Source organism: Molossus molossus, unplaced genomic scaffold, assembly GCF_014108415.1.
Source record: "Molossus molossus isolate mMolMol1 unplaced genomic scaffold, mMolMol1.p scaffold_m16_p_20, whole genome shotgun sequence".
In the NCBI taxonomy this organism is placed as follows: domain Eukaryota; kingdom Metazoa; phylum Chordata; class Mammalia; order Chiroptera; family Molossidae; genus Molossus; species Molossus molossus.
The window spans coordinates 1,166,064-1,192,779 of NW_023425356.1; the positions used below are offsets into that span (position 1 = coordinate 1,166,064).

The 26,716-nt window shown below is 51.1% G+C and overlaps 1 protein-coding gene across 1 annotated transcript in view; it reads right to left on the minus strand.

Moving 5' to 3' along the window:
* Positions 1–23,558, minus strand: part of CARMIL1 (capping protein regulator and myosin 1 linker 1) — a 158,488-nt gene extending 134,930 nt beyond the window's left edge. Inside the window, exons 1-2 of the mRNA XM_036273498.1 lie at positions 23,228–23,558; positions 16,992–17,089 (exon numbers count right to left, since the gene is read on the minus strand). Of these exons, the coding sequence (XP_036129391.1) occupies positions 16,992–17,089; positions 23,228–23,267 (138 nt within the window). The 5' untranslated portion in view covers positions 23,268–23,558. The remainder of the gene's footprint in view (positions 1–16,991; positions 17,090–23,227) is intronic.
* Between the last annotated feature and the right edge of the window lie 3,158 nt (positions 23,559–26,716).

Sequence of the window (26,716 nt, forward strand, 5' to 3'; positions counted from 1 at the left end):
TCTCGGCACTCGCGGCACGGGCTCCATCCTCACCACCTGAGACACTGCACCTGGAGGCAGCGAAGGCTCTGGCCTCTCTCTGCACTGGTGAAACGGACAGTCACGACGGAGCGACATGGGGACTGCCCGTGAGAGCCGTACCAAATGGAAGCATGTCCTGGCTCTCCTTCGTCCTCCCTTCAACAAAGCAGCACCACGCTGTCCAGGTCACACCCCCACGGCTCAGTGCGGCTTCTCGGCCCGAGACTGGGCTGTTCTTTCCCTGACTCCAAAAGCAAATAGTTTCTTACAGCAACACGTCACATATGTTGGCAGAATCTGACCTTCACAAAGGAAGAGCTACTGGGGGCGCTTAGACGCAGGGCACCCGCCTGGGCCCAGCCAGGTCCTGAGACAGAGCCAAGGCTCCCTCGACTGTTGGAGAGCGAAGTCCGGTGAGGAAACAGTCGGACCGGCAGAGGCTCGTCGGGAGGGAAGCAAACCCAGGCCCACTGTAACTGTGTACACGCACATTAAAGAATTAGGCTTTAAACACCAGGCAGAAACACACCCAGCAGCTCCGATTTCTCCAGGAGTCTTCTGTCCTTGAAACTAGCTGATTCCCCTCCGTCCACATGTCTGAACCGCGGGACTCAGAGAAAGGCCCCAAAGAGAGAACAGACTGGAACATAAGGTGAGAATCTCCCTGGGCCCCATTGTTCTCAGCCTCTCCCCCTTGCCCAGGGCCACTTGAGTGAAATTCCTCCCGTGTTTCACACCCTTTGGTGCCTGGTGCCAGTCTGAGCAGGGAAAGGAACGGCGGCAAGCGAGCCCTGGCCAACCTCCAGGAAACTGAGCCTTGGACACACTGACTTAAAATTCTATGAGCTGTTTTTTCTTAAGTATGCCACTTCTGATTTCTACCAAACAACCTTTTCCAAAAACGACTGTTTCTCCAGGCAAAGCTCTAAGGATCTCGGAAATGCTGCCCTGTGAACACACAGGCAGGTCTCCTGCTGAGCTGACTGCTAAGCAGGGAGCTGGGGCCCTGCCACGGCCCGGGCTCACCCCACAGCCTGGCGGACCCGGAACACTCTGTGTACTGAACCTGCGGCCTTACAGGCCCAGCTGGCGCTGGCATGAAAAATATACGGTGATTAGGGAAGCAACCTGCCAGGGAAAGCCACTGAGGGCCAGCCCTGTGGGCAACTCTGCTCCCAAGAAGCCCCTCCCCCCAGGACAGGGCAGGAAGGGTGGGGGAGGAAAGGCCCTTCCCCGCCTCCAGACAAACATTCAGGTCACCCATTCTGCAAATCTAAGTACAGGCTGTTTTCTCCTCATCATTCCCACACTCGGGAAGATCACTGTGTCCACCAGGCAGAAAGGAAAAGGATCTGCAGGCTGAACAGGGGCGGGCAGCTCTGCGGTCACGGGCGGGGCGGGGACAGTGGACGGGCGGGAGAGCTCACCACCAGGGTGATCGCTGCAGGAAACCAGCGAATTCAAGGAAAAACTTCCAAAAAGCCTTTTCGACTCAGCAAGGGAACAAAGGTTTCTTCTCCTGCCCACTCAACCCCTCGCCGAGCTTTTCATAGCGTCGCAGGAGAGGTTGGGCCCTGGCACCCGGAGGTGGGCAGTGCCAGGATCTACGGCTGTTTCCTTAAATGAGGCAGGCAGACCTCTGCCAGCCTGGCAGCCGCTCAGACTCTGCCTTCAGTCACTTCTCAGGGCACAGAGGACGCAGTGATCTGAGGGTGGATGGGAATTCCAAAAGTATCCTCACAATAAGACCGAATAACCCCCTCGCCCCCCGAAAAAAGATATAGACGCTAAGAAAGTTTCCACATCAGAACAGTCATCTCCCAAGCAAGTAAGCCTCCCCAATTAAAGAGACGAATCACACATTCCGGGGGAAAATGTGCTGGAAATTAAAATTTACTCATTATGGGTGCGGCTCGGTTTACATTCTTGCATTCATGAAGTTTTGTCTCTCTCAAAGCTTAAGTTTTTGCAATCATCCTGGCTATTTTCCCAGGAAAGAAAATTTTCAGTGGAATAAGAGAAAGTACGCCTCAAATCTGGAAATGGGGGGGCACGCTCTCCTGCTAAAGCAGTCACACGGAGTCTCCCACCAGGGCCCGGCTCTGGGGAGGCCGCTCGACTTGCAGCGGCTGCGACCGGACCTGGGCCTCCCAGGAACCAGAGTGGGAGGAGGCTGGGCACGGGGCTCAGGGGAAGGTTTTCACCCTTCACCTGGGCAAAATGTCTTCTATTGTAAAAGGAGGTAACTTAGAATGTCTACAATACTGCTAACTGGGTCTAAGTTGTCTGGACATGGGTCAATTTTAGTTGTTATTGTCCCCAATACAGACATGGCCTGTGGCCAGCACACAGCATAGCCATGGACGATCAAGCGACCCTACTGACCAGGAGGAAAATGGGCCCGGCGGTTGGACAGGCCTCATGGCTCCTGAAATAAAATCAGGGGCCTGGGCCCTGGCCGGTTTGGCTCAGCGGTTAGAGCGTCGGCCTGCGGTCCAGAGAGACCCGGGTTCGGTTCCCGCTAAGGGCACGTACCTCAGTTGCAGTTTGTACCCGGCCCTGGTTGGTCGTGCGGGTGGCAGCCACTCGATGTGTCCCTTTCACGTCAATGTTTCTCTCTCTCTCTCTCTCTCTTTTCCTCTCTCCTTCCCACTCTATCTGAACAAAAAAATGGAAAAATGTCCTCAGGTGAGGATAAAAAAAAAATCAAGGGCCTGGAAGCAGAGTGGGTTGCCAGATGCTTTTCAAATGGCTCCTGCCCTTCGAAGATTATGACAGACCCACAGGGGTTACCCACCTCTTCCTCTTCCCCAAAGGCACTCAAGCCTCAAGTGAGCCATTGTTTCTGGTGTGTCTTATCTCCTGGGTGGGGAAGGGGACTAATGATTTACTGCCAGATAACCTTGGCATCTCCATAGAGAGGAGGGGCAGATGCCAGAATCTGATGGGTGTGGTGGGGACTGTGGTTTATTTTTGCCGACCTTCCTCCAATGACCTTCTGTCAGCTACAGGGCCTGGGCGTCCAGTGCCTGGGCCCCCCACAGGCTCTCTGGGGCTAACCAGTCACTTCTCACTGGCCTCTCGACACCGAGTCCCCGGTCCTGTCCTTCAGCATCTGGGGATGGCTCTCAGCCCCTTCGTGTCCTCTCCTGTCTTTGTGGGGCCTGTGTTTTTTCATTCCTGTTCTTTCTGTTAGAGGTTTTTTGAAGGACAAGCGACAGTCCTGTGCTCAACCTGCCATGTTCCACCAGAAGCCGTGAGATCACTGCCTTACGTGGAAGCCTCCTTGGCCAGATTCCAAAGCCCAGAAATGCCAGCGCCACGGACGTGACATGTAACCCGCCCCCGGACCTGGCGCAGTCCAGGAGCATGGCGGGTATTTTCACATTGGTCGAATACATGAATCGTTGTAAAAGCATAAAGATCACAGAACTTTAAGCTCTCCAAGTGTCCTCTGACTTCTGGTTCATTTTTTCCAGCGCTGAGTCTGTATATCTCTTTCCAAGGCCACATTTAACCCTCAGCTTGATATCGAATCCCTTTCCAAACAGTCCCGGGAGCGGTGGGCTCCACACTCTTCTGACTTCAGCTGAGCACACCACACATTTCACACTTCACAACACGCTCTCAGATCCTAACAAAAACAAAGCTCCCGACCACAGGGACGCCCTGCCATACCTAATATTCAATTTCACTTAAAATGCTAGTGATTCACGAAACTGATCTCACAACCTGCGAACGGTCATGACCTGCAGTTTGGAAAACGTTTTCATTCATCCTTTCACTTCCAGCTTGCAGTGTGTCCCCAGGGGAGGCCCTCCCTGCCTCCCTGGACCAGGGCACCACGCCCTGTACCGCCGTGTGGATCCTTGTACGTCATCTGTGATGGGGTGGCCTGGATCTGTGGGATGGGCAAGAGATCTTGGGACCCAGGAGAACTGAGCACAGATGTCTGCAAACAGGCATGCTCACCTGTTCACAGCGCACGACTCACACCCGCCTAAAGGCAGAAATAGCCACGTGTCCATCCACAGACGATGGATAAGCAGAGTGGTCCATGCACGTGACGGAAAAGGACTCGGCCATGCAAAGGAGTTAAGTGCTGTGGGCTACCACACAGGTGAGCCCTGAAACCGCCTATTCAATGAAACAGGCCAGATGTGAAAGGTCACATCTAATTCCTTTTACATGCAGGTCACTGCTTAAAAGTTAGGAGCCCACAGTGAACAGGACAGCAACAATTCTGCTGCTGTGACCCTGCACAAAGCTGCATGAAGATGGACCAGTAGGTCAGACAGGCCCCCCGGGAAACACTCTGGGCCCGAGCTTTGTGCTCCAGACCTGACCCGCTTACTAGGCAAATACCCTGCATACCCTGGAAACAAATCCCTGTTAGACATGTGGTGCTGGATACAAAAGTACAATAAGAGCCCTGGCTGGGTGGCTCCGTGGGTGGGAGCATCGTTCTGTACACCAAAAGTTGTGGGTTCGATTCCTGGCCAGGGCACATATGTAGGTTTCGGGTTTCACCCTTGACAGATCCGTGTAGGGGAGGCAAGTGATCCATGTTTCTCTCTCTCTAAAAATCAGTAATAAAAAAAAAAAAAGCATATCCTTGGATGAGGGTTAAAATAAAATTTTAAGTACAATAAGAAACCAAAGCTGGGCTCTCAGAGTCCACAGCCTCCTCAGAGAGCCCAGCTGGAGAGACCAGCGTCTGGGTGAGGCTCTGGGCTGGCCTTGAAACACGAGGCCTGGCTAGCATCCCGGGTCCTCCCCCGTGGACTCCACCACACCCCCAACAAGGTAAAACACCCGTGTGTCCCCTCGTCCCCACAGTGACAGTGTGACAGGTGCCCGTGAACCTTCTGCGGGAAGGTCCCTGTGCCCTGTCCCAGGTCCGAGCAGGGAAGTGGGGTGAGCAGAAGGAAGAGGGGCGTTCACAAATGTCAATGAAAACCATTCCAACTGGAAGGAAACGTCCTTGGGCCCACAGAAGTTTTACAGAATGAGTCACAGGTAGTTCAGCAGCCTGCTGCCTGTATTTCCCACATTTCTGTCAAGTCCAACTGAGCACCTCCCTCCAAACAGATGGCTGACAGGCCTCCCGGGAAGTTCAGAGAAGATGCGGCCAGGTCAGAGCAATGGGCCCAGGATGGAGGGTGCTGGCCCTGCGGTCCCATCTCCGGGCTTTGGGGAGCATGTCCACGCTGAGCCCCACCTCCCCCGTCCTGTGACACTGACTTCCCTGCATGACAGGATCCAGGTAGAGACCGTTTTTAAACAGGGCCAGAGCTCCGGGTGAGGCCGAGGCACGGACGAGAGATTCTGAGGAGTTACCGGCTCTGGGTGGAGCAGGACGCCTGGACACTTAGCTGGACGTGCCGTGGGCTCTGGCTCATCAGCACAAGGAGTGCCTGGGGCTCGGCGAGCGACTGCACAGAGTGTCCCCAAACTGCAGCACGTCCGCTACCCCAGGAGACAGGCACAGACACCAGCCGTGTGCATCAAAATTTTTTTCCTTTATTGATTTTAGAGAGAGAGGAAGGGAGAGGGAGAGAGAGATAGACATGTCGATGACAGAGAAAAGTGACTGGCCGCCTCCTGCATGCCCCCCACTGGAGATCAGGCCCACATCCTGGGCATGTGCCCTGACTGGGAATTGAACCAGCAACCTCGTGGTGCAGGGTTGACGCTCAACCATTGAGCCACACCGGCTGGGCCAGCCACGTGCATCTAACAGAAAAGGAACCCTGGCCAGTGTGGCTCAGCAGTGAGAGCACTGGCCTGCGGACCCGAGGGTCTTGGGCTCCACTCTCAGTCAAGGGCACAAACCTGGGTTGCAGGTTCAATATCGATGTCTCTCTCTCTCTCTCTCTCCCTTCCTTCCACTCTATCTAAAAACCAATGGAAAAAGTATCCTCAGATGAGGATTAACAAAAAATAATAATAATAATAAATAAAAGAAAAGGAGCTGAGATGGCTATTGCCAAACTGACCCCGCCCCCCGACCACCCCCAACAGATGCACAGATGCTTCTCCAGGCGCCTGCGTCATTCTCATGCCCCAGCGCAGGACAGCATCTTTGGTTGCTAGTGACAACCAATTTAGAACAGGAAACTGAAAATGCCCACTTATAACACCGCAGCCTGGACCTCCAGTTGCCAAACTTTGGGTCCGCATCAACAGGAGTGCCGCTGGCCCCTGGGGATGGTGGGAGGGTCCAGCATCAAAGAGCAGAGGCTGAGGCTGTGCCGAGCGCCTGGGGAAGCTCACGGATCCCAGGGGCTTCCCCACGTCCAGTCTGTGTTCCTTGTCTCTTCCACAAAGTGAGCAGCAAAGGAAGGGGTCCTGGAAATGAAAGGGTCCCATGTGCTAGTTTTCTGAACCAGCAAGTGGGGTCCCAGAGGAACCGCCTTCTGCCGCCAGTCCGGGAGGGAGGGTGGCCAGGAGCCTCCGGCGCACACGGCTGCGTGAAAGGAGGGGCCAGGAGCTCAGTCACCAGCGGCTTCTGGGAGGGCTGCCCCATGTCCATCACCCGGACACCCCCATTCCGGGAAAAGGCTGAGGAGCTGGGGATAGGGAGCAGGAACGGAAAGAAGGACCTGGCGACGAGAAGAATTTAGCATCAGCTACAGGTGAGCTTTCAGGGAGGAAGAGTAACGCCTCCTTTCATTATGATACTAAACTATCTTCTAAGACACAGGACTGGCATGATCCGCTAATTCTGAGGGGTCTTCACTACATGTCCACTGAGAATACCGGGAGCCTTATCATTTGCAAATCTGCTCAACAAGGGCCCGAGGTTACAAAGTCCCATGACAAGGACAGAGGCCAAAACTGCATAACAGTCTCACACCAGGAAGGGTTCCAGCCAAGAAAAGGGCTACGGCTGATTCAGCAGAAGCCACACGGAGACAACCAGGAGCTGCAACTCCGGAACCCAGTGAACACCCGCACCACAGGCCTCCCCGGGCCTGCTCCTGGAAAGTCCGCCTGGGAGCCAGGGTCCAAGGAGTACTGGCTTAAGATATAAGGTCGGGAACAAAGAGAATAAGCCATCCTACTATGTAGATTATTTGAAGAGATAATAAAATTGATAACGTGGGGGAGTGACTCTCCACTCAGACTTTTTGAATAACAACCAGGTGAAATGCACCCCTAAAACACCTATCAGACTGCAGTCCCCCTCCCAGGAATTTACCCAAGAGAAACCTGTGAGGGTGTACATATTGCTAGAGCAAAATGCTGGGAGCAAGTTGAACGTCTCAGCATTAAATTATGGTATGGAATCTACAGTGGGTTAACGGAGAACCACACAGAAATTTAAAACACAGGTATATTAGTGTCATAGAAACCTTGGACCTACTTAAATCTTGAAAGTAGACAAAACAGTATTCACGATTCCATTTTAAAAGTATATCATACAGCCCTGGCCAGTTTGGCTCAGCAATTAGAGCGCCGGCCCTTGGACCAGAGAGGCCCAGGTTCAGTTCCCACTAAGGGCACGTACCTCAGTTGCAGTTTGTCCCCGGCTCCAGTTGGGGTCATGTGGATGGCAACCACTCAATGTGTCTCTTATATCGATGTTTCTCTCTCTCTCTTCCTCCCTCTCTCCTTCACGCTCTGTCTGAAGATAAATGCAAAAATGTCCTTGCATGACAATAAAAAAAATATATATACACATATATATAATGTGTACATATACACACACACACACATATATGTATATACATATATATGTATATGGTACATTTTATTTATGTTAGCATAGAAAAACATGGAATACACATTGACATTTTTCTCAAATACATCTGAATGGACAGGACTAGGTGATGCTTCTGTTATGCTTTCCCATATTTTATAATTTTTTTAAAAAGATGTATTTGTTGATTTCAGAGAGAGGAAGGAAGAAGGGGAGAGAGAGAGAAACATCAATGAGAGAGAAACATCCATCAGCTGCCTCCTGCACGCCACCTACTGGCTACTGAGCCCACAACCCAGGCCTGTGCCCTGACCAGAGAATGGAACCAGTGAGCTCCTGGTGCAAGACGGCACTCAATCCACTGAGCCACACTGGCCAAGGCTTTATACTTTTTTAGTTATGCAAACAGCATGATACTTCCAAAGTTTAAAACACAAGGAGGAGAAAACTTTTGCAAGCACTGGGCAGCACACACACAGAAATTGGAAAGACAGGACATTAGTGTGGCCTCTACACAAGGAACACATGAAAATCCATGAAGCGCCACCCCCTTCACAAGGCACCGCCCCCAAAAGCCTATTAAAGACTTCAGGAAAGTCTGCTCCATTCAGTTTAACAGGGTTTGCAAACATCTGTGATCCCCAAACACCTGCCATTCAAAAGACTCACTGACAAGGTGATCAGAAAAGGGAAACATTGGGAAGCCCCGTCCTCCCAGGACGAGTCTGCAGCTCCTGAGCAGCATTCGCCTGAGGACCGAAGACCGAGGAGAACCAGAGGTGACGGGCTTCACGGGCCATACCACCCTCATGGGTCGGAGGGATCAGAACAGCTCTGTGACGTCCAGTAGATGCCACACTGGAATGGATGCGGAGAAGTGGCTAAGAAGTAGATTGCAGCCCACACTAAGAGAGAGCTTTCTGAAAGTCACCCTTCCCATCCCTGGAGAGAGAGTGACAGAGAACCAGCTACCCGCTACCAGGGACACAACAGAAGCTTCTGGCCTGCAGTGATGGTGGGAGGGCTGCCAAGGGTCCTCCAGCCCATGGTACTCGGCGCAGTCGCTGAACGACTTCCCCCATCAGTCGCCCACAGGTCCCACCTGCAGGGATGCCTATCAATCCAGGCCAACACCCTTGGGCCCCAGAGTCCGCAGAAATAGGTACATTTGCCTCTGTAACATTTCTAACCCTTACCACAGGTTGGAAATACTCTAAGAGAAGCTCAGAGCGTGTGTACGTTCCTGTTTCTAACCTTGAAGATGACTGGCCATGCACCTGCCCACGTCCAGAGACCAAGATGCCCAAGGGCCAAGGGCCATCAGGAGAGGATGTTTTCAAAAAGAAAAGCTCTCTCTTCAAAGACAAGGATGAGGAAAAGGACCTAAGGGGTGAAAGTGAACAGTTTTGGGGGTTTTTTTCTAGGTTTTAAATTTTCTTTTTTTTTCCTTGTCTTTTTTATTGACTTTATTGAGGTGCATTGGTTAATGAAATTAAGAAAGTGAACAGTTTTATTTACACACACTCCATCCCAAGCATCTTCTTTTCCCTCCTTTTATCAAAGAGTTGGGGCCTGGACGCATGGCTCAGTGGTTGAGCATCGACCCTGCACCAAGAGGTTGCCGGTTTGATTCCTGGTCAGGGCACATGCCCAGGTTGTGGGCCCGATCCCCAGTGGGGGGCATGCAGGAGGCGGCCAATCAATGTTCTCTCTCATCAATGTCTCTCTCCCTCTCACTTCCTCTGTCTCTATCAACAATAAAGAAAAAGAAAAAAAAATTTTTTTAAAGAGTTAGGGACAGCAGTTGGGAGAGAGGGACATGGTAACAAGATTCAGACAACAGACTCATTTTCAATCTACTTTAACAATAACTGTTAGCAGTGTTCCCAATGAAATGAAACATAAAGGCGCTAGAGTAACCTTTTACTGAAGTCTTTGTTTTGTTCTTTTCTGTAACTGTTTTGTAACTCGGAAAAAAAAAGTTTTCTCCCTGTACATTCCATATTTGATTAGGTCTCCCCATTCAAGGTCCTCAATGCTCCCTTCCCAACTCCCTCTCCTCCCTCACCTCCCCAGGGGGGCCAAATCCCAGAGGCTGGAAAACAGTATCTTTTCAAGAATAATGAAAAGTTATACCAGGGCTGGTATACATTCGACAGCCTCTTGCCAAGGTCACCGGACTCACCGGCCCTAATGCTGAAACTGGGCAGCTGGAGAAGAGAGGGGACTGTATATGCAGCTCAGGTGGCAAGTTCTTGCCACCAGAACTGCCCCCTGGGCACACGCCCAAGCCACCGCCCGCCTCACCCCTGCCTCGCATCAATGGGCACGGACACCAGTTTGGGGTAAATTCTGAGGCACTCAAAGTATGTAGTTATTTTGAATTTCCTAGGACTTTGTCAGGACCTTGGCAGCAACAAGTGCTCTCTGATACTACCTCCTGAAGATAGTTTCAATGTTGTTCTGTTTCCTAAGCTCAATTTTCTAAGCAATGTAACTTCACCCAGGTGCTCTGAAAATTACCTATGCACTGAATTGTAAGTGATCCTTAAAAGCTGAGACTCCTCAGGGTACCAGAAAGAGAACTGTTCAAATTACCCCCAACTGGTGCAGCGGCCTTCTGCAGACGGAAGGAGCTGGAGGCCCAAACAATGGTTTCCCAACAGCGCTCTTCGGGTGCCTCTGCAGCCCAGAAACACATGCAGCTCACACATACCTGCAGCCCACACACACCTGCAGCTCACACACACCTGCAGCCCACACACACCTGCAGCCCACACACACCTGCAGCCCACACACACCTGCAGCCCACACACACCTGCAGCCCACACACGCCTGCAGCCCACACACGCCTGCAGCCCACACACGCCTGCAGGCCACACACGCCTGCAGCTCACACACGCCTGCAGGCCACACACGCCTGCAGCCCACACACTCCTGCAGCTCACACACACCTGCAGCCCACACACAACTGCAGCCCACACACACCTGCAGGCCACACACACCTGCAGCTCACACACACCTGCAGCCCACACACTCCTGCAGCTCACACACACCTGCAGCCCACACACGCCTGCAGCTCACACACGCCTGCAGGCCACACACGCCTGCAGGCCACACACGCCTGCAGGCCACACACGCCTGCAGCCCACACACTCCTGCAGCTCACACACACCTGCAGCCCACACACACCTGCAGCCCACACACACCTGCAGCTCACACACACCTGCAGGCCACACACACCTGCAGGCCACACACACCTGTGGCCCACACACACCTGTGGCCCACACACACCTGCGGCACACACACTCCTGTGACCCACACACACTCCTGCAGCACACACCCCTGCGGCACACACACACCGGCAGCACACACTCCTGCGGCACACATACACCCCTGCGGCACACACATCCCTGTGGCCCACACACCCCTGCGGCACACACACCCCTGAGGCCCACACACCCCTGCGGCCCACACATACCTGCAGCACACACACACCTGCAGCCTACAAACACCTGGTGTGGATTTCATTCATGCATCAACTCTAACTGCTGGAATAAAACACAAACACATGATCTGCTGGGTTGCACCAAATCTGATACACTGGAGGCCAGCATGGAGGAAGATGTGCCATAAGCACAAACCCACTTTTGTGCAGAACTGAGATGAAAGCTCGTTCTGCTATCTCTGTTTCTGTGGCAAGTGTCCTGAGGTTGCAAAGCCAGATGTTTCTAATTTGTTTTTTCAATCCTCACCCAAGGATACTTCCACACTTATCATCAGACAGAGTGGGAGGAAGGGAGGGAGAGAGACAGAGAGAAACATCAATGCAAGAGAGACACATCAACTGGTGCTTCCCACACAACCCCAACCAGGGCTGGGAACACACCGTAACCGAGGTACGTGCCCATGGCCAGAATCAAACCCGAGACTCTTTGGTCCGAAGGCCGACGCTCCAACCACTGAGCCAAACCAGCCAGAACCAGCTGTCTGAGAGCTGTGCATCTGTGCTGAGTCACTGGTCAGCGGAGGGTCTCCGTCCTCTGCAACCCAAACAAAACCCACCCTTCCTTCCAGTGGACACGGCCGTGGAAACCACCGACTGGGTTCACGCCCCTTTGGCTTTAATGATAAACCTGCGAAGTGCACCTCTTCTCTCGCGCTCACCACTCGGCACGTTCTGTGCCACGCGGCGAGTTGTAAAGGGTACTGTCAGTTTCTAAGAAAGTGTCTGGGAACCACTGGCTGAAGCTGGTGGCACCTGAAAGAGGCCCCGGACTCCAGCAGGTGGTGGAAGAGGCCAGGCCCCAGGTCCCGCGGCCACGTCAGGGGCCCGTTAGAGACTCGGATCAGCCACACGACTGAAGAGTCCTTTCCGCGGCAGGGGACCCGAGATCAGAAATCATGTCAGGGGGCCAGGTGCTCACCGCACTTTTAGGTAGGAAAGCGTCCCTTTTCAATGTGTTTTTTTAACAAACAAGCGGTGGCGGAGTCTATAGAGTCAGTGGAAGACAGCAGTGCCACCAACATACTTTAAAGATGTGTGTGGCCCAGAATAACATCCTCGTACTTCTCAACGTCTTTGAAGCTAATTTCACGTATCCCAATGAAGCCTAATGAAGGTGCTCCAAAGTTACAATTAAGTAACCAAACAAAAGAAAGTATGTTAAAGTGACTCCAGGTTAACTTCTCAAAGAGAATAAATGAACATAATGGTGAATGGCGAGGGGGCAGGTAATCAAACCAGCAGGTGCTCATCTGACAGACAGGAGTCCTGCTTCTGGCCCACTTTATGAGGGGCGTGGAAGAACACAGGGTTGGCAAAGATGATACAATCCAATTCCAAACTGAAACGAATAACAAAGCTGAGACCAAGAAGGGCCTTCCACACACGGCAGGGCACTGTCAGGAGCCACAGGCCGCTTCCGGCCCGACAAGCAACGGCAGAAGTGTGGGTGGAGGAGGTCACCAGGGAGCTCGCTTCCTCCTGACATGTTTTTCTTTCAACCATTAGTCCTAAAAACAAAAAGTCCAAGTAATAACAAATGCTGCCCTCGGCACTGCTGTTAGGGCTGCGCACCAGCAGCCGCTCAGAAGTCCGCCGGCTTCTGGGAAAGGACACTGGCCGTCCCAGGTGCGAGACCCACACTGCCCGTGTGCGCTGGCCAGGGAGACAGGGAGACGTGTCCGCACTGATGTCCGTGACCACACGTTTCCATCGAGTTTAACTCCCAATAGCCCCAACCTGAAAACAACCCACCAGTCCACCACAGGAGAGTGGGTGACCAGCGAATGGGGCACAGGTTGTGCGATGACACTTATGGACATTTTGAAGCAACAGAATTATAGAAACGGATAACAGATGATAACGAGGGGGGCAGGGAAGTGATGGGTATGTATGTGGTGTGACTGTCAACGGCAGAGAGGGACTCATGGTGAGGGACAGCGCGGCATCTCCCAGGGCAAACGTCAGCACCCTGGTTGTGACATTGTATTACAACTTCGCAAGATAGGGGAAACTGGATAAGGGTGCAAAGGTCCCTCTGTCTTATTTCTTATAACCGTATGTAAACCTATAGTTACAGAAAAATAGAAAGTTCAATTTTTTAAAAATACGTAAATTAAAATACATTTTTAAAAGTCCAGGTACTGAAAAAGTGGGTGAATATCCAACTAGCTGGAATAAGAGTCTAAGAAACACAGAAATAGGGCTCAAGGGCTGTTCCCAGGACCACACCCCACACATTGGGTAGCCCATGCCAGCCTGGTCCAGCCACCCCACCTATGGTCGTGGGGGTCTCTGGACAAATCAGTTTGGGGAAGACAGCACCCTTTCCCTATTTCTTAGAACCTACAAGGTGCACAGGTATGTTAATGGCTCTGGAACAACATGCAGCAAAGCCACTGGCTTATCTTTTTCATCCTGATGGACAGACTTACTTGACCCCTGAGCACCTGTGAATTTCTGTTTCTTTGACCGGAGCACACTGTAGGGATTCCGGGTCTGGTCAGGTGCACTCTGTGCTGCTAAACAGGCCCCACAAAACTCCAACTAAGCCTCCTGGCCTTGCGGAGAGCTGAGCTCTGCCTCTCAGTGAAGGTGAGAAATCAGAACCCAGGACCCCAGTTCCCTGGACTTATCTGTGGGGTGTTTACCATGTGCTGAACAGTATTTAAATGTATCCCAGTTAAACTTAAAAGCCACAGTTTTGGATACTGTTATACCCTGTTTCATCAGAGACAGGAACTGAGGATTAACATTGTTGCTAGTGGCTGAGCTGCTAAGAACAGGTAAGGCTTTGGTCCTTAACCACTGAGCTCCAGTCCCTTACTAGAGAAAGGAGGGTCAAGTGACTGTTATTAGAAACAGGTGTCAAGAAGAGACCTGCCTAGCCAGTCCCAACCTGACATTTCACCAGCCAAGAAAGGAATGAGCAACACAGCACTCGTCCCTAACACTCCAAGCTCCCTCTGGCTTCCAAGCCCATGCTGTTCCCTTTGTCCAGGACCTGTCTCTACCCTCAGCTAATTGACTCACCTACCCAGGGCTTCTACTCCCTTTCCTGGAAGTCGTCCCTGAACCTCAGGCCTGAGTTAGGGCCCTCAACGTGCCTTCGAAGTCCCATCACCCTGTCCAGAGCATGTCACCGCATTGCCTGCTGATGAGTGCATCCCCCACTAGACTGAGCTCCGAGTCCCAAGAAGCCAGGGTCTACGTGCACCCTGTACATAGGGTGTCTGCCACACAGTAGGTGCTCAGGGAGTATAGAACGAGTTAACATATAACAGGAAATCAAATCAAATAAACATAGGATTGCTCATCATTCGAAGGTCCAAGTCTCCCTGCTCATTGTCTGAAAATCTGCAACCTCAGAATGACCAGCCAAAGGACACTCTGAAGCAGGCAGGCTCTGAGTCAGGCATAACTGAGTCTGTCATTAACTAGTCATTAACTAGTCATTAACTAGCTGGATGACCTGACGCAAGCTCCCTTAGCTCTGGGAATCTCAGGTTCCTGCAGTGGAGAGGAGTGCCCCCCGCAGGGTGCTGGGATTGGATGAGGAAATGCATAATTAAGTCTTCAGCTGAGGGTCTCACACTCCATCAGCGTCCAGTGTTAGCTATTAAGCCATGAGAAGAAGGCGGCGAAGATAAACACCATACAAAAGATAAGCTAGAATTGGTATAAAATGTCACAGTATGAAAACAGGGATACAAGTAACATGTAACACACTCCTGGCTTCATCAGGACTGGCCCTGAGCTGGGACCCTGGGGATAAAGTAACAGAAACAGAAAAGACACACTGAAAGTATGGAGCCAACTCATTTGTAACCTATTTTAGTGGCCTGGGGGCCAAAAGAAAGTCAGAAATGCAAAATATAAGGCAATCCCCCAGCTTCTTAATTTGAGTACTTGAATTTCTCAAAATTCAGAAACTCCAAAACCAACAACTTAAAGAAGGTTAATTCGCAGACCATCCTCTTAAAACTTGAAGCTTGTCAGACTTTAAATATTTCCATTAATAATTCCTGCCTGCGTGAGGACAGGACAGCCAGGGCTAGTTTACGCCAAGATGCTAGAAACTGCCCAGATTCCAGATTTGGGGAGATAATTACTTAAAAATGCAAATACTTTCGTAATTGTATCACAGCCTCCATAGGAGCCAGCTAATGTGACGATGACACCCCACCCCCCAAGAAAACAATTTCAACATGAAGTACTAATCACGACTACTTTTAAATACTGCTGACTTCATTATATGAGGCCTTTAAATTTGACTGAAACTTTCACTTGGTACATCACACTGCGGACATGGGCTCACGCTCAGTGCCACAGACAGTGACGCACCTCCCAGGTCAGATTGTTGTGGGAGATGCTGCCGGACACTGACCTGGTAGGAAGGGGACCACCTGGTGAAGACTGACTTTCAACATGGCAAACCACAGACTGCAGGAACAGAATTTCTTCTTTCTACACAACTACCTCCCCAAAATACCACAACCCTATGGTTGACAACATCAGGGGAAACATACTTTAAGGGAACTTTTCATTAACACCAGAATAAGAGCACTAGTCACTTATGCCGTGGATGGCCTCAGTTACACCGTACACAGGAACACATTGTGCGGCAAAAGTCACTCAGGTTTCCCCACTCCAGTCTCCCTGCCGTCCTGACTTGTCCGCACAGACGAGCTCATCCACCACAGCCAGCCCTATGCCCAGGGGCAAGGCAGGCCCACATCTTCAAAGACTCTCTAGACAGATGTTATCAGAAAGACTTCAAATGCTGTAGCAACTTCAATGGAAGCAACAGAATATTAAAAATATTCTTTTTCAATGACATATCCTTTTTAAAATACTCCAGGAAAAAACAAAACACCCCGTGGAAAAACAGATACCACAGTATTGGCGAAACGCCAGCTGAAATTGCTGAGGCTGAAGAAAGTGCACAGGCTCAGTGCTGGTCTCTACTTTTTTGTTTGTTTAAAAATTGCCAATGATCGGAAGATACACAGAATATTCTCTCCACCAAAAATACAAAAAGGACGTATTCACTTCAGCTGAAATTTAGATTTGCCACAATCTCAACCACTAAACATACCACCAAAAGCTATTCACCTCTCTGAAGGTCCACCTCCGGCATGGACAAGTACTTAAGAGCTGTGCCCAGTAACATCCGATCCCTCAGCCCACCAGAAACTCCTCTTGCAACAGGGTCAGGACCCCAAGTTCAATCTCAGCCCCCACAGACGCTGCCTGCAGCTGGCATTTTACCCCAAAACACCAGAAAACAACAGGGAAGGACAAATGTTCTCTTCACATTCTCAAATCATCACCTGTAAGATGGCCTCGGATACAACAGTTCAGAAAATTCAATTCAATAATTAAGCTGACTTGAGGTCACTGTTCTTAAACTTCTTAAATCCTCACAAATAAGATCATTAATCAGTCACAACAAAGAAGATAAATAGGTCCATTTAACATCCAATTTTGAAGAATATAAAAACAGCCTCTGAGGGGCCAAAACATGGGTGACCATCACAACTTTAAAAATATAGTTGTTAAAACTTCAACGTCTGAAATTTAAATCATTCTACTTTTAACTTTCGATGAACAACTAGGGCACTGAATCCAGCACAAGGCCCTCGGAACTTTTACACACAACATAAAACAGGACGAGGCTGATGGAAGTTAAGCCATGAAACACGGGCGGGGAAACAGCTTCCTTCGCAAACATTGTTCTTCGAAGCATGAGATACTTACCAGCACCTTGTTTTCAACTTTGTCTCCTTTAACTTCCAACTTGACTTTCTTCTTCAGTGAGATTTTTATCTTTCTGCCAATAACATCCTTTATGCTTTCTGAAAGAGAAGAATAGTTTCATCATAATCTTTAAAAAAAAGAAAAAGAAAAACTTATCTTTATTGTTGAATGTATTACAGGTGTCCTCCTTTTTCCCCTCATTGACCCCCCTCCTCCCTGCTCCCGCCCCCCCTCCTGCCTTCCCTGCACTATTGTCTGTGTCCATCGGTTATGCATATATGCATATGAGTTCTTTGGTTTATCTCTCCCCTCCCCCTTCCCTCATCAGTCTAACAACCAATTTGTACTTCTTAATCCCTTCACCTTTTTCACCCATCCTCCCAACCCCCTCCCAGCTGGTAACCAACAAAGAGTTCTCTGTATCTATGAGTATGTTTGTTTTGCTTGTTCATCTGGTTTGTAAATTCAGTCACTGATACATATGTATTTATTGCCATTTTATTGTTCATATATTTGATCTTTTTCAAGAAGACCCTTCAACATTTCATATAATACTAGTTTAGTGGTGAACTCCTTTAGCCTTTTCTTGTCTGGGAAACTCTTTATATGTCCATTGATTCTAAATAACAGCTTTGCAGGATAGAGTAATCTTGGTTGTAGGCTCTTGCTTTTCATCACTTTGAATATTTCTTGCCACTCCCTTCTGGCCTGCAGTTTCTTTTGAGAAATCAGCTGACAGCCCTGGCCAGTTTGGCTCAGCAGTTAGAGCGTCAGCCCTTAGACCAGAGAGTCCTAGGTTCGGTTCCTGCTAAGGGCAAGTACCTTGGTTGCAGTTTGTCCCCAGCCCCAGTTGAGGTCATGTGGGTGGCAACCAGTCGATGTGTCTCTCTCACAAAGATGTTTCTCTCTCTCTCTCTTCCTCCCTCCTCCTTCCTGCTCTCTCTGAAGATAAATGCAAAAAAGTCCTCAGTGAGGATAAAAAAAGAGAAATCAACTGACATTCTTATGGGAGTTCCCTTGTAGGTAACTAACTGCTTTCCTCTTGCTAATTTTAAGATTCTCTATCTTGAACCATTTTGATTATGGTGTGTCTTGGTGTGGGCCTCTAGGGGTCCATCTTGTTTGGGTCTCTGTGCTTCCTGGACTTGTATGTCTGTTTCCTTCACCAAGTTAGGAAAATTTTCTGTCATTAGTTTTTAAAATAGGTTTTCAATTTCTTGCTCTCTCTCTTTTCCTTCTGGAACCCCTATGATGTGAATGTTGGTACACTGAAAGTTGTCCCTGAGTCTCCTTACACTGTCCTCATTTTTTGGATTCTTTTTCTTTTTGCTGTTCTGATTGGACATTTTTTGCTTCCTTATACTCCAAATCGATGGTTTGCTTTTTTGGCTTTACCTACTCTACTGTTGATTCCTTGTTAATTATTTTTTATTTCAGTCAGTGCATCCTTCATTTCTGACTGATCCTTTTTTATGCTCCTGAGGTCCTCAACTAAGTTCCTTGAGCATCCTTATAACCAGTATTTTGAACTCTGCATCTGACTGAGTGCTTATCTCCATTTCATTTAGTTCTTTTCCTGGAAATCTGTTCTGTTCTTTCATCTGGGACATATTTCTTTGTCTCCTCATTTTGGCTGCCTCCTTGTGTTTGTTTCTATGTATTAGGTAGAGTTGCTATGTCTCTTAGGCTTCACAGGATGGCCTATTGTAGTAGGTGTCCTGTAGGGTCCAGTGGCACAGCCTCCCTGATCACCCCAGCTGGGCCCTCAAGGTGCACCTCTTGTATGGACTGTACACCCTTCTGTTGTAATTGAGTCTTGATTGCTGTTGGCATGTCAATGGGAGGGATTTACTCAGGCTGATCAGCTTCAAGGACTGGCTGTGCCCACTGACCACTAGCCTCTGACTACTTTGGAGGATCAGCTGTGCAGGGCCCCACACACAGAGCAAGACTTACTTCAGCAGGGTTCTGGTACCACTGAGTCCACTCATTGAGTGTGTCGCTTGTGGAGGTGGTTGGGAGGTGGTTGGGTTGTGGTACTTCAACATGGTCTGAAGCTGTCCACTGGGTGTGCTGGCTCTGGGGCAAGGTCAGCCACTGCCTGTATTCTATCTGGGGCCACCAGGCATAAGCTACAAAGCGATCTGCAGATGGCTGCTGCTTGTGCTGGGCTTGGAGGTGCCCAGGCAAAGCCAAGTTGTGAACCAAGTCTGGCTGCTTCTAGTGCCAGGCCTGGGGCCACTTAATGAGAGGTATGGGACTCTCTGAGACCAGGTGCTGCTTGTTTGAAAGAATTTAGGAAAATCTGAAGCAGGAGCCAAGACAGGCCAATCCTATGGTAAAGCAACTGGGAAACAGCTTGGGTGGGCCTGAAAGCTGAATGGGGTGGGGCCTCGGGGAATCACCAGCGTGGGGCCAACAGTGTGAGCCAGGTTGCTGGAGTCCCAGCTATGGTGCCTGTCTGCCACCCCAGGGAAGGGCTCAGCAAAGGAATAGTGGCCTCCACCAGCACGTCTGTCTGGAAGAAAGATGCCCCTCTAGCTCCCGCCCCAATGCCAAAAAACTGAGTTCTTGGTGGTATGTCTCTAGTGCCTTTCAAGCTGCCTCCCCCACATTGGAGCCTGGAGGGGGCTGTCCAAGTAACTCCCTTTAAGAGGAGCTGCCTGGAGCTCCAGCAGCCTCAGCCTCCCTCAGCCTCAGTTCCTGCTGGTTTTACAGCCAGAAGTCATGGGGATTCTCTTCCTGGCACTGGAACCCTGAGCTGGGGCCTGGTGTGGGACAGGGAGGCTCTTCCCAGCCGAGGTGTCCTCATGATTTTTATCTGCCACAGATGGGTGTAGGACCAGCCCATCCACCTCTGCCCCTCTACTAGTCTCCATGTGGCTGCTTCTTTAATTTTTTAGTTGTAGGACTTCCATTCTGCTCGATGTCAGGTGGTTCTGAATGATTGTTGTTCTGGAGTTTAGTTGTCACTTTGATGTGGTTGTGGGAGGAGGCAAGACCGACGTTACATGTGCCGCCATCCTGACCGGAAGTCTCATCATCTTTTATTAATAAGAAAAGAGCCTGGGGGCTGAGAGAGTATGTGGTTGTTTTTGTTGTTGTGTCTTTTGTAAATTGTTTTAACAAGCCTGATAGTTATCACTCACCAAGTATTTAGTAAACTCCTCTCTGTGCCTTGTGCTGTGTGCTCAGATGCTGAGGCAAATGAATACAAAAGCATATGTAAAGTAGCAGTCCATGCAAGACATGAAATAATCTTGCTGGGCAAACACACAAGAGAAAAGGGGGCTTGTCGGGCTGTACCACAGAGCGCTGCATTGCATGCTGATCGTGAGCAAGGCAGGAGCTCACAGCCTCCCTTGGCTGGCCACCTGCAGCCCCGCAGCCTGTGTTCAGACACGTAAACATCACCATTTTCTGCGAGTGCCTCCTGAAGGGCAGATGACAGGGCAGAGACCCAGACGTGGACCCAACAGTGGAGCCGAGGAAGGTGCTCCTGGCCGTATGTCCTTCCAAAATCATCAAAGCACACACCACGCCGGTGCGGCTCAGTGGACTGAGTGTCATCCATGGACTGAGATGTCCCAGTTCAATTTCCAGTCAGGGCACATGCCTGGGTTGCGGGCGGCAGCCAATCGATGTGAGAGATACATCACTGTTTCTATCTCTCTCCCTTCCTCTCTATCTAAAAAAATCAATAAAAACATTTTTTGTTTAAAGTTATCAGAGCATAACACCCCAGAGTGCTCAACGGGTAGCAGAACAGAAAGCTGAGAGAGAGGGAGACCTAAAAATTTGGATGGTGGCAGGAAGGTCTTCCTGGGACTCCCATGAGTACCCCAAACTAGACAGGTTCCAAACCAAACATCCTCCACCCCCTCCTCCAGACACTGTCGCCAACTCCTTTCTGTCAGATAGGGAGCCAGTCACCTCCTCTCCAAAAACTCCCTCCTAAGCAGCTCCTGACCCCTGACACTGACTCTCATCCAGGCCTCAGACCTCTCACCTATCAGCCCCTGTCCCCTCCATTGCCAGAGTGACCCTTCCCAAACCACAGGTGTGACCCTGTCACTCTTGGTCTGTGAGTGACACTCATTTGGAGATGACCCCAAACCTTGCAGCATGTCACTCAAGGTCATTCCCAGTTTGTCAGCTTCACCTCCCAGTGCACCTAGCAGCACAGTCTCCTCCCTCACCTTTACCCCCAGGATGTGAATACACTGTTCTCTCCCAGCACCCTGGCCCCGCCCCCAGCCCCCTCCTGGTTACCTCTGAAACTGACTTCCAACTATAAACACATGGAAAGAGACAGGATGGTTACATACCAAAGGTCAGCCTAGCCATCTCCAAGGGGTGAAACAGGTGACCTATTCCTCTCAGTCTTCTCCCCACTTAATTTGTTTAATAAATAGCCTGTATTACTGTCATTATCGGAAAGATACACAGTACGTTTTTAGATGCCTTGGAGGTGGTTACCTTATACTGAGGTTGTCACGTATTTGCCATTTTGCATCGATCAGAGGGAACTCTGTGAGCACTTACAACTAGAGAGAAAGCCAGGTGCAGGGCTCTCCCCTCCCCCACCTAATTAACCCATTTAAGGGCCCAGAAAACCCATAATGGGCATACCCCCAAGGCATGTGTATCTTGGTGGAAAGGTATGTGTAACAGGCAAGACTCAATAAACACAGAAATTCCATTTCTAGATAAGGGCTAAATTCAACTTTTAAAATATGCCAAAGTATTTATTTTGAGAAACATCCATTTAAACCAGCTGCCTTATCTCCATCTTGCACCAGCCGCTCCGGGTTTACGTCATTACCTACACTCTCACTCCCAGGCTCGGCGGCTAACTGAAGGACCTGCCGCGCCTCCTTAGCTGCCCTTGTCCCCTGGCCAGCGCGGCAGCCCTTCCTGAGCTCCTTCCCGGGACCTCTGCAGGCCGCTGGGAGTCCTGAGCGCATTTCCTCTTCCGGGAAGGGTGTTGGGAAGGTCTCAGCCTCCAAAACCGGACGGACCACTCACTCCATCCAGCAAAGGCCGCCGATGCCTATCTGAGGAGCAGACGCCACCGGGCTGGGCAGGGGGAGGAGGCGGGGGCGTGATGCGGCGGAAGAAGCACCTCCATACCCGAAATTCGGTGCAAAGCAGAAGCTCCCACACCGACCTACCAACAGCTTCTTTCTGTCAGCCTTCACCTGCTGAGTTAAGTCACTGACGGAGGAGCACACAAACTCCTGCCAAGTGCTGGGCTGGAAGGAGGAACGGGGCAAATTCCTCAGACACAGAAGGGGGTGAGAACCTGCTCCTGCGGTCCGCGCGTTTCCACGCCACCGCTCAGCGCGCGGGCCGTGCCGGCGCCAACGACAAGACGGGGGGACTCGGGTCACTGGGGCTCAGAGCACAGGTACACACAACACATTACACACACGCGCTCAAACGCTGGGTTCCGAGAACACTGTCCCTGACCGCATTTAGCTCTGCCATCTCAACCCTCCACAAAAGTTAAACCCCAACGCATAAAATCTAGCCACCACCACCACCCCAAAAATAACCTCAAGGGACTCAGACAATGGGTCACCACGCACGAGGTACCCCACACAGGTTGCCTGAGAGATCCAGGGTGAGGACAGCAGGTAGGTTAATTATTATTAAAATACGGCTTTTGTCATTAACCCTCAATTTCCTGGCCCGAGTTTGCGTCAGTCCGGTAACCCTTTCGCTTTCCCAGCTCCCTAACAGAAGCTATGCCTTTCCAGACTAAGTCCTTACACCAGACCAGCACCCCCTCCCCAAGTCTGCAGGCGGGAGAACCTCCCGTCTGGGGTTTCGGTTGCGGAGGACACTGCCGGCGACCACCTCCAGCGCGCTCCCCCGCGTCCAGCGCTGGGATTCCCCGGACTTTCCGAGTGGGGGCCGCGGGGCCGGGCGCCGTAAGGGGGTCTCCTCGCCTCCACAACTCCCGAGACCTTGGCAGCCCGCTCCCCTCGGCCAACCTCCAAGCTCCATCTCCCCCAAACCCCCGGGAGTGGCGGGAGGCGGCCCCCGGGCGCCCGGTTGCCCCACGCGGGCCTCAATGGACTTGGCTCTCCAGGCGGTCAGACCAGAGCGAACTTCCCGGAGCCCATGGGGCCCCACCCAACTGCACTCCGACCCGGGGCGCAGAACTCTGCCGGAGTGCGCAGCGCGCGGGGGCGAGGAACGAAGAGGCGGGGGGCGGGCGGGCCTCTTACCTGTCAGCTCGCGGGGCACCTCGGCGCTCTCCTCCGCCATGGCTCCTCCGCGAGGGGACCGCAGGTCCCACTCCGATTCACCGCCCCACCCTCTCGGATCCCCTCGGTTTTGAGAGGCTGATGCGGCGTGCAGATGGGAAGAGGCGAGAAGGCGGGCGGGAGAGGCAGTTTGGCCGCGCCCCCGCGCCCCCCACCCCAAAAAAATAAATAAATGAAAATAAATAGTTGCCGATCCGCGGAGGGCTTGCGTCTGCGGCTACATGACTCCTTCTAGCAGCTCCCGCGGCCCACGGAGGAACTGACGGACACAGAGCCGCAGGACTCCGCTTCGGCCCGGATTCTGGCCCGGCTGCGCCCCTGCTCCCGCGGCTGCTCCGGCCGATCGGCGCACCTACTGCCCTAGGTGCGGGCGGAAGGCGTGGGAGGGCGGGGAGAGCGCGGCGAGGGCTGGGGTTCCCGGCGCTCGAGCGGCCCCGCTGGGCGGGGGCAGCCGCGGCCCTCCTCCCCCTCTCCTGCGTCTCCTGCTCCTGCGTCGCCTCCTCCTTCTCTCCTCCTCCTCCGCCCCCTCTCCTCTCCTCTCTCCTGCGTCTCCTCTCCACCTCGCGAGAGCGGACCCACACGGTCCCCGCTGCCTCGGCTCCCGGGCGCTGGTTCCCGCTGGACGCACCCGGGGGGATGCTGCCGGGGCCGCGGAGGTGGCGCCTCGGCCCCCAGTCGCAGCCTTGCTCCCCAACCCTGAAGCCTCGCGTCTGGAGAGGGAGCGCGGGCCCGGGAGCCCTCTGCTGGCTGTGAGGGGGGACGGCCGGGGGCCGGGTCAAGACGCGTCCCCGCGCTCGCGGGCTGAGCGCCCGGCGATGGGAGGCGGCAGGTTCTGCAGATGCGTCTGCACGGAAACCTGGTCTGCCTGGGACTCTTACGCACGCTCCTGGTGCAGCTCTCCCTGGGCCATGTTGTCGTGTCATCAGCATCGTTAATTTTCCCTGTCTGGCGAGAAGCGAGACGAAACCTGTGAAAACCAACCATGTGGTGACAGGCGCCGCGCGCGATCGCAGACACCCGACTCGGGAGCACGCCGGAACAGTGCCTGTCACTCGCGGGGACGTCCGTTGACCCCAGGGCTATGTGTGCAGTGAGCATTATTCACAGAAGCCGTAATCAGCCCGCTGCTCGGTCTGATCCTACCTGGCCAACTCCCTCCCACGTCCCTGAGCTCCACTCCAGAGACAACTTCGGGGCCAGGACACCTCTGAGCGCCTTCGTTGCTGCCAATATTCCCTAGCGTCTAAGAATGTCGTATCAGGTTGCGTTTTTATTTTATTTTTTATCTTTATTGTTGAATGTATTACAGATGTTCCTCATTTTTCCCCTTTGACCCCCTCCTCCACACTCCCGCCCCCTCCTGCCTTTTCCCACACTGTTGTCTTTGTCCATTGGTTATGCATATATGCATATAAGTCTTTGGTTTATTTCTTCCCACCCCCCCCCAAACCCCCCTTCCCTTTGAGGTTTGTCATTCTAGCAACCAATTTGTTCTTCTTAATCCCTTCACTTTTTTCACCCATTCCTCCAACCAACAAAATGTTCTCTGTATCTATGAGAATGTTTCTGTTCTGCCTGTTCATTTTGTTTGTAGATTCCATTGTCGGTAGATATGTATTCATTGCCATTTTGTTTGTTCATATATTTTATCTTTTTCTTCAAGAAGACCTGTCTAGTTTTAAACACTGCTGTTGACCTTGGATGCCAAAAATAGTTTCACCCTCTCCTCCAGATCTACCAGTCTGACCCCTTCCCACCCTTGTGACCTGCCCACTACCACTCTTACACCAGACTCTCCAAAACTATTTGCTTTCCCTACCCCTTCGGGTTATCTGAATCTTATCTCTGTTTCAACCTTAGCCCAATGTGTGCTCTTTGTGAGGGTTTCCCAGGGTTCTTTCAGATCACTGTGATTGCTGTATTCGAAACTGCTACAATGCATTGCCTGAAACATTCTTTTGTAAATCCAACCACAACCTTGGTTCACTGCTTGTGTGTTTGTCTAGTCTTACTAGTTAACTCTTGCATTGTTTCCTGAGTTTGGGTTTGTCTGCCTGACTAAACTGTAGAAGATTTGAGGGCAGGACTTCACCACAGACTCTTGGACCTCCTCACAGACATGTACAAAGTAGGTGTTGGATAAACACTTGGTCACTGATTGGTTTTAGAGCTTTGGACCTCAGGTTCTCTATGGTTTGTATCAAAAATTGTCCATTTCTTGCAGCTAGAGATTTTCTGTATGCCTTACATATCATTTTTATGCAATAAATGGAAATTGTCCAGCCGGTGTGGCTCAGTGGTTGAGCGTCAACCCATGCACCAAGAGGTCCTGGTTCGATTCCCAGTCAGGGCACATGCCCAGGTTGTGGGCCAAATCCCCAGTGGCAGGCATGCAGGAGGCGGCCGGCCAATCAATGTTCTTCTCTCATTGATGTTTCTATCTCTCACTCCCTCTCACTTCCTCTCTCTCTAAAAAAAATCAATAAAGGAAAAAAATAAAAAATAAAAAATAAAAAAATGGAAATTAACATCTTCCATTCAACTGTGTATGTAAAGCAGGATCTTTCTGGCACATCCCAGTGAAGTTTCAGAAATAGCCCTGAAGGTTCCAAAGCATGTGGTCCTGAAAATACAGACAAAACCTTTTCCCGTGGGACCTGGGTGGTGAAAGAATAGAGAGGAGTTTGGCTGTGTGGCAGTCCCGTAATCCAGGGCTCCTTGGCGTCTTTTAAAAGAGTCTGGAGTTTCAATAAAAGAAGCTTTTTATTTTCCACTGCCCCAGAAGCCTACCTGCTCCTGTGCCTCTGAAGGTGTTGAGTTCAAATGAGCCTCCTACCTCCGTGCTCACAAATTACTGACTGATCGGGAGCTCAAAATCATTTACTTGGTGCAAAACTCAAATGTTTCAGAACAGCCAGCAGAGAGCTCCCAGGAACACTGTGTATAACATAACGCAAGGAGCCTGCGGCCGGAAGCCCCACCCCCACCATGCTAACTTCCCTTAGGGGACCTGGCCCCCAGCGTCCATGCTTTGAGCCTCATCCCTCATGTACATCCCAATTAAGAGAGTGGCCAAACTACTACATGGCACATTGCCGCTATATGTGTGGTTAGCGATAGCTTCATCCTGTCGGTACTTATTTGTGCTCTAGCTGGTTTGGCTCAGTGGTTGGAGCATCGGCCAGTGGACCAGAAAGTCCCAGGTTCAGTTCCTGCTAGGGGCACGTACCAAAAAATATATATATTATAATGGGGCTTTAAAAATTCCCATCGCCTAGAACAGTGATTTTTAACTGTTGTGCCTCAAAAATTTTTTAAAAAATGCAATGCCTGACTAGTCAGGAACAATGACCTTGTTACCCTCAGATTGTTTAATAAAAAGAAGAAATGACAACAGCCAACGCAACAATAGCTGTCCGGTGTGAATGAATCAAAATAATATATTTTTTG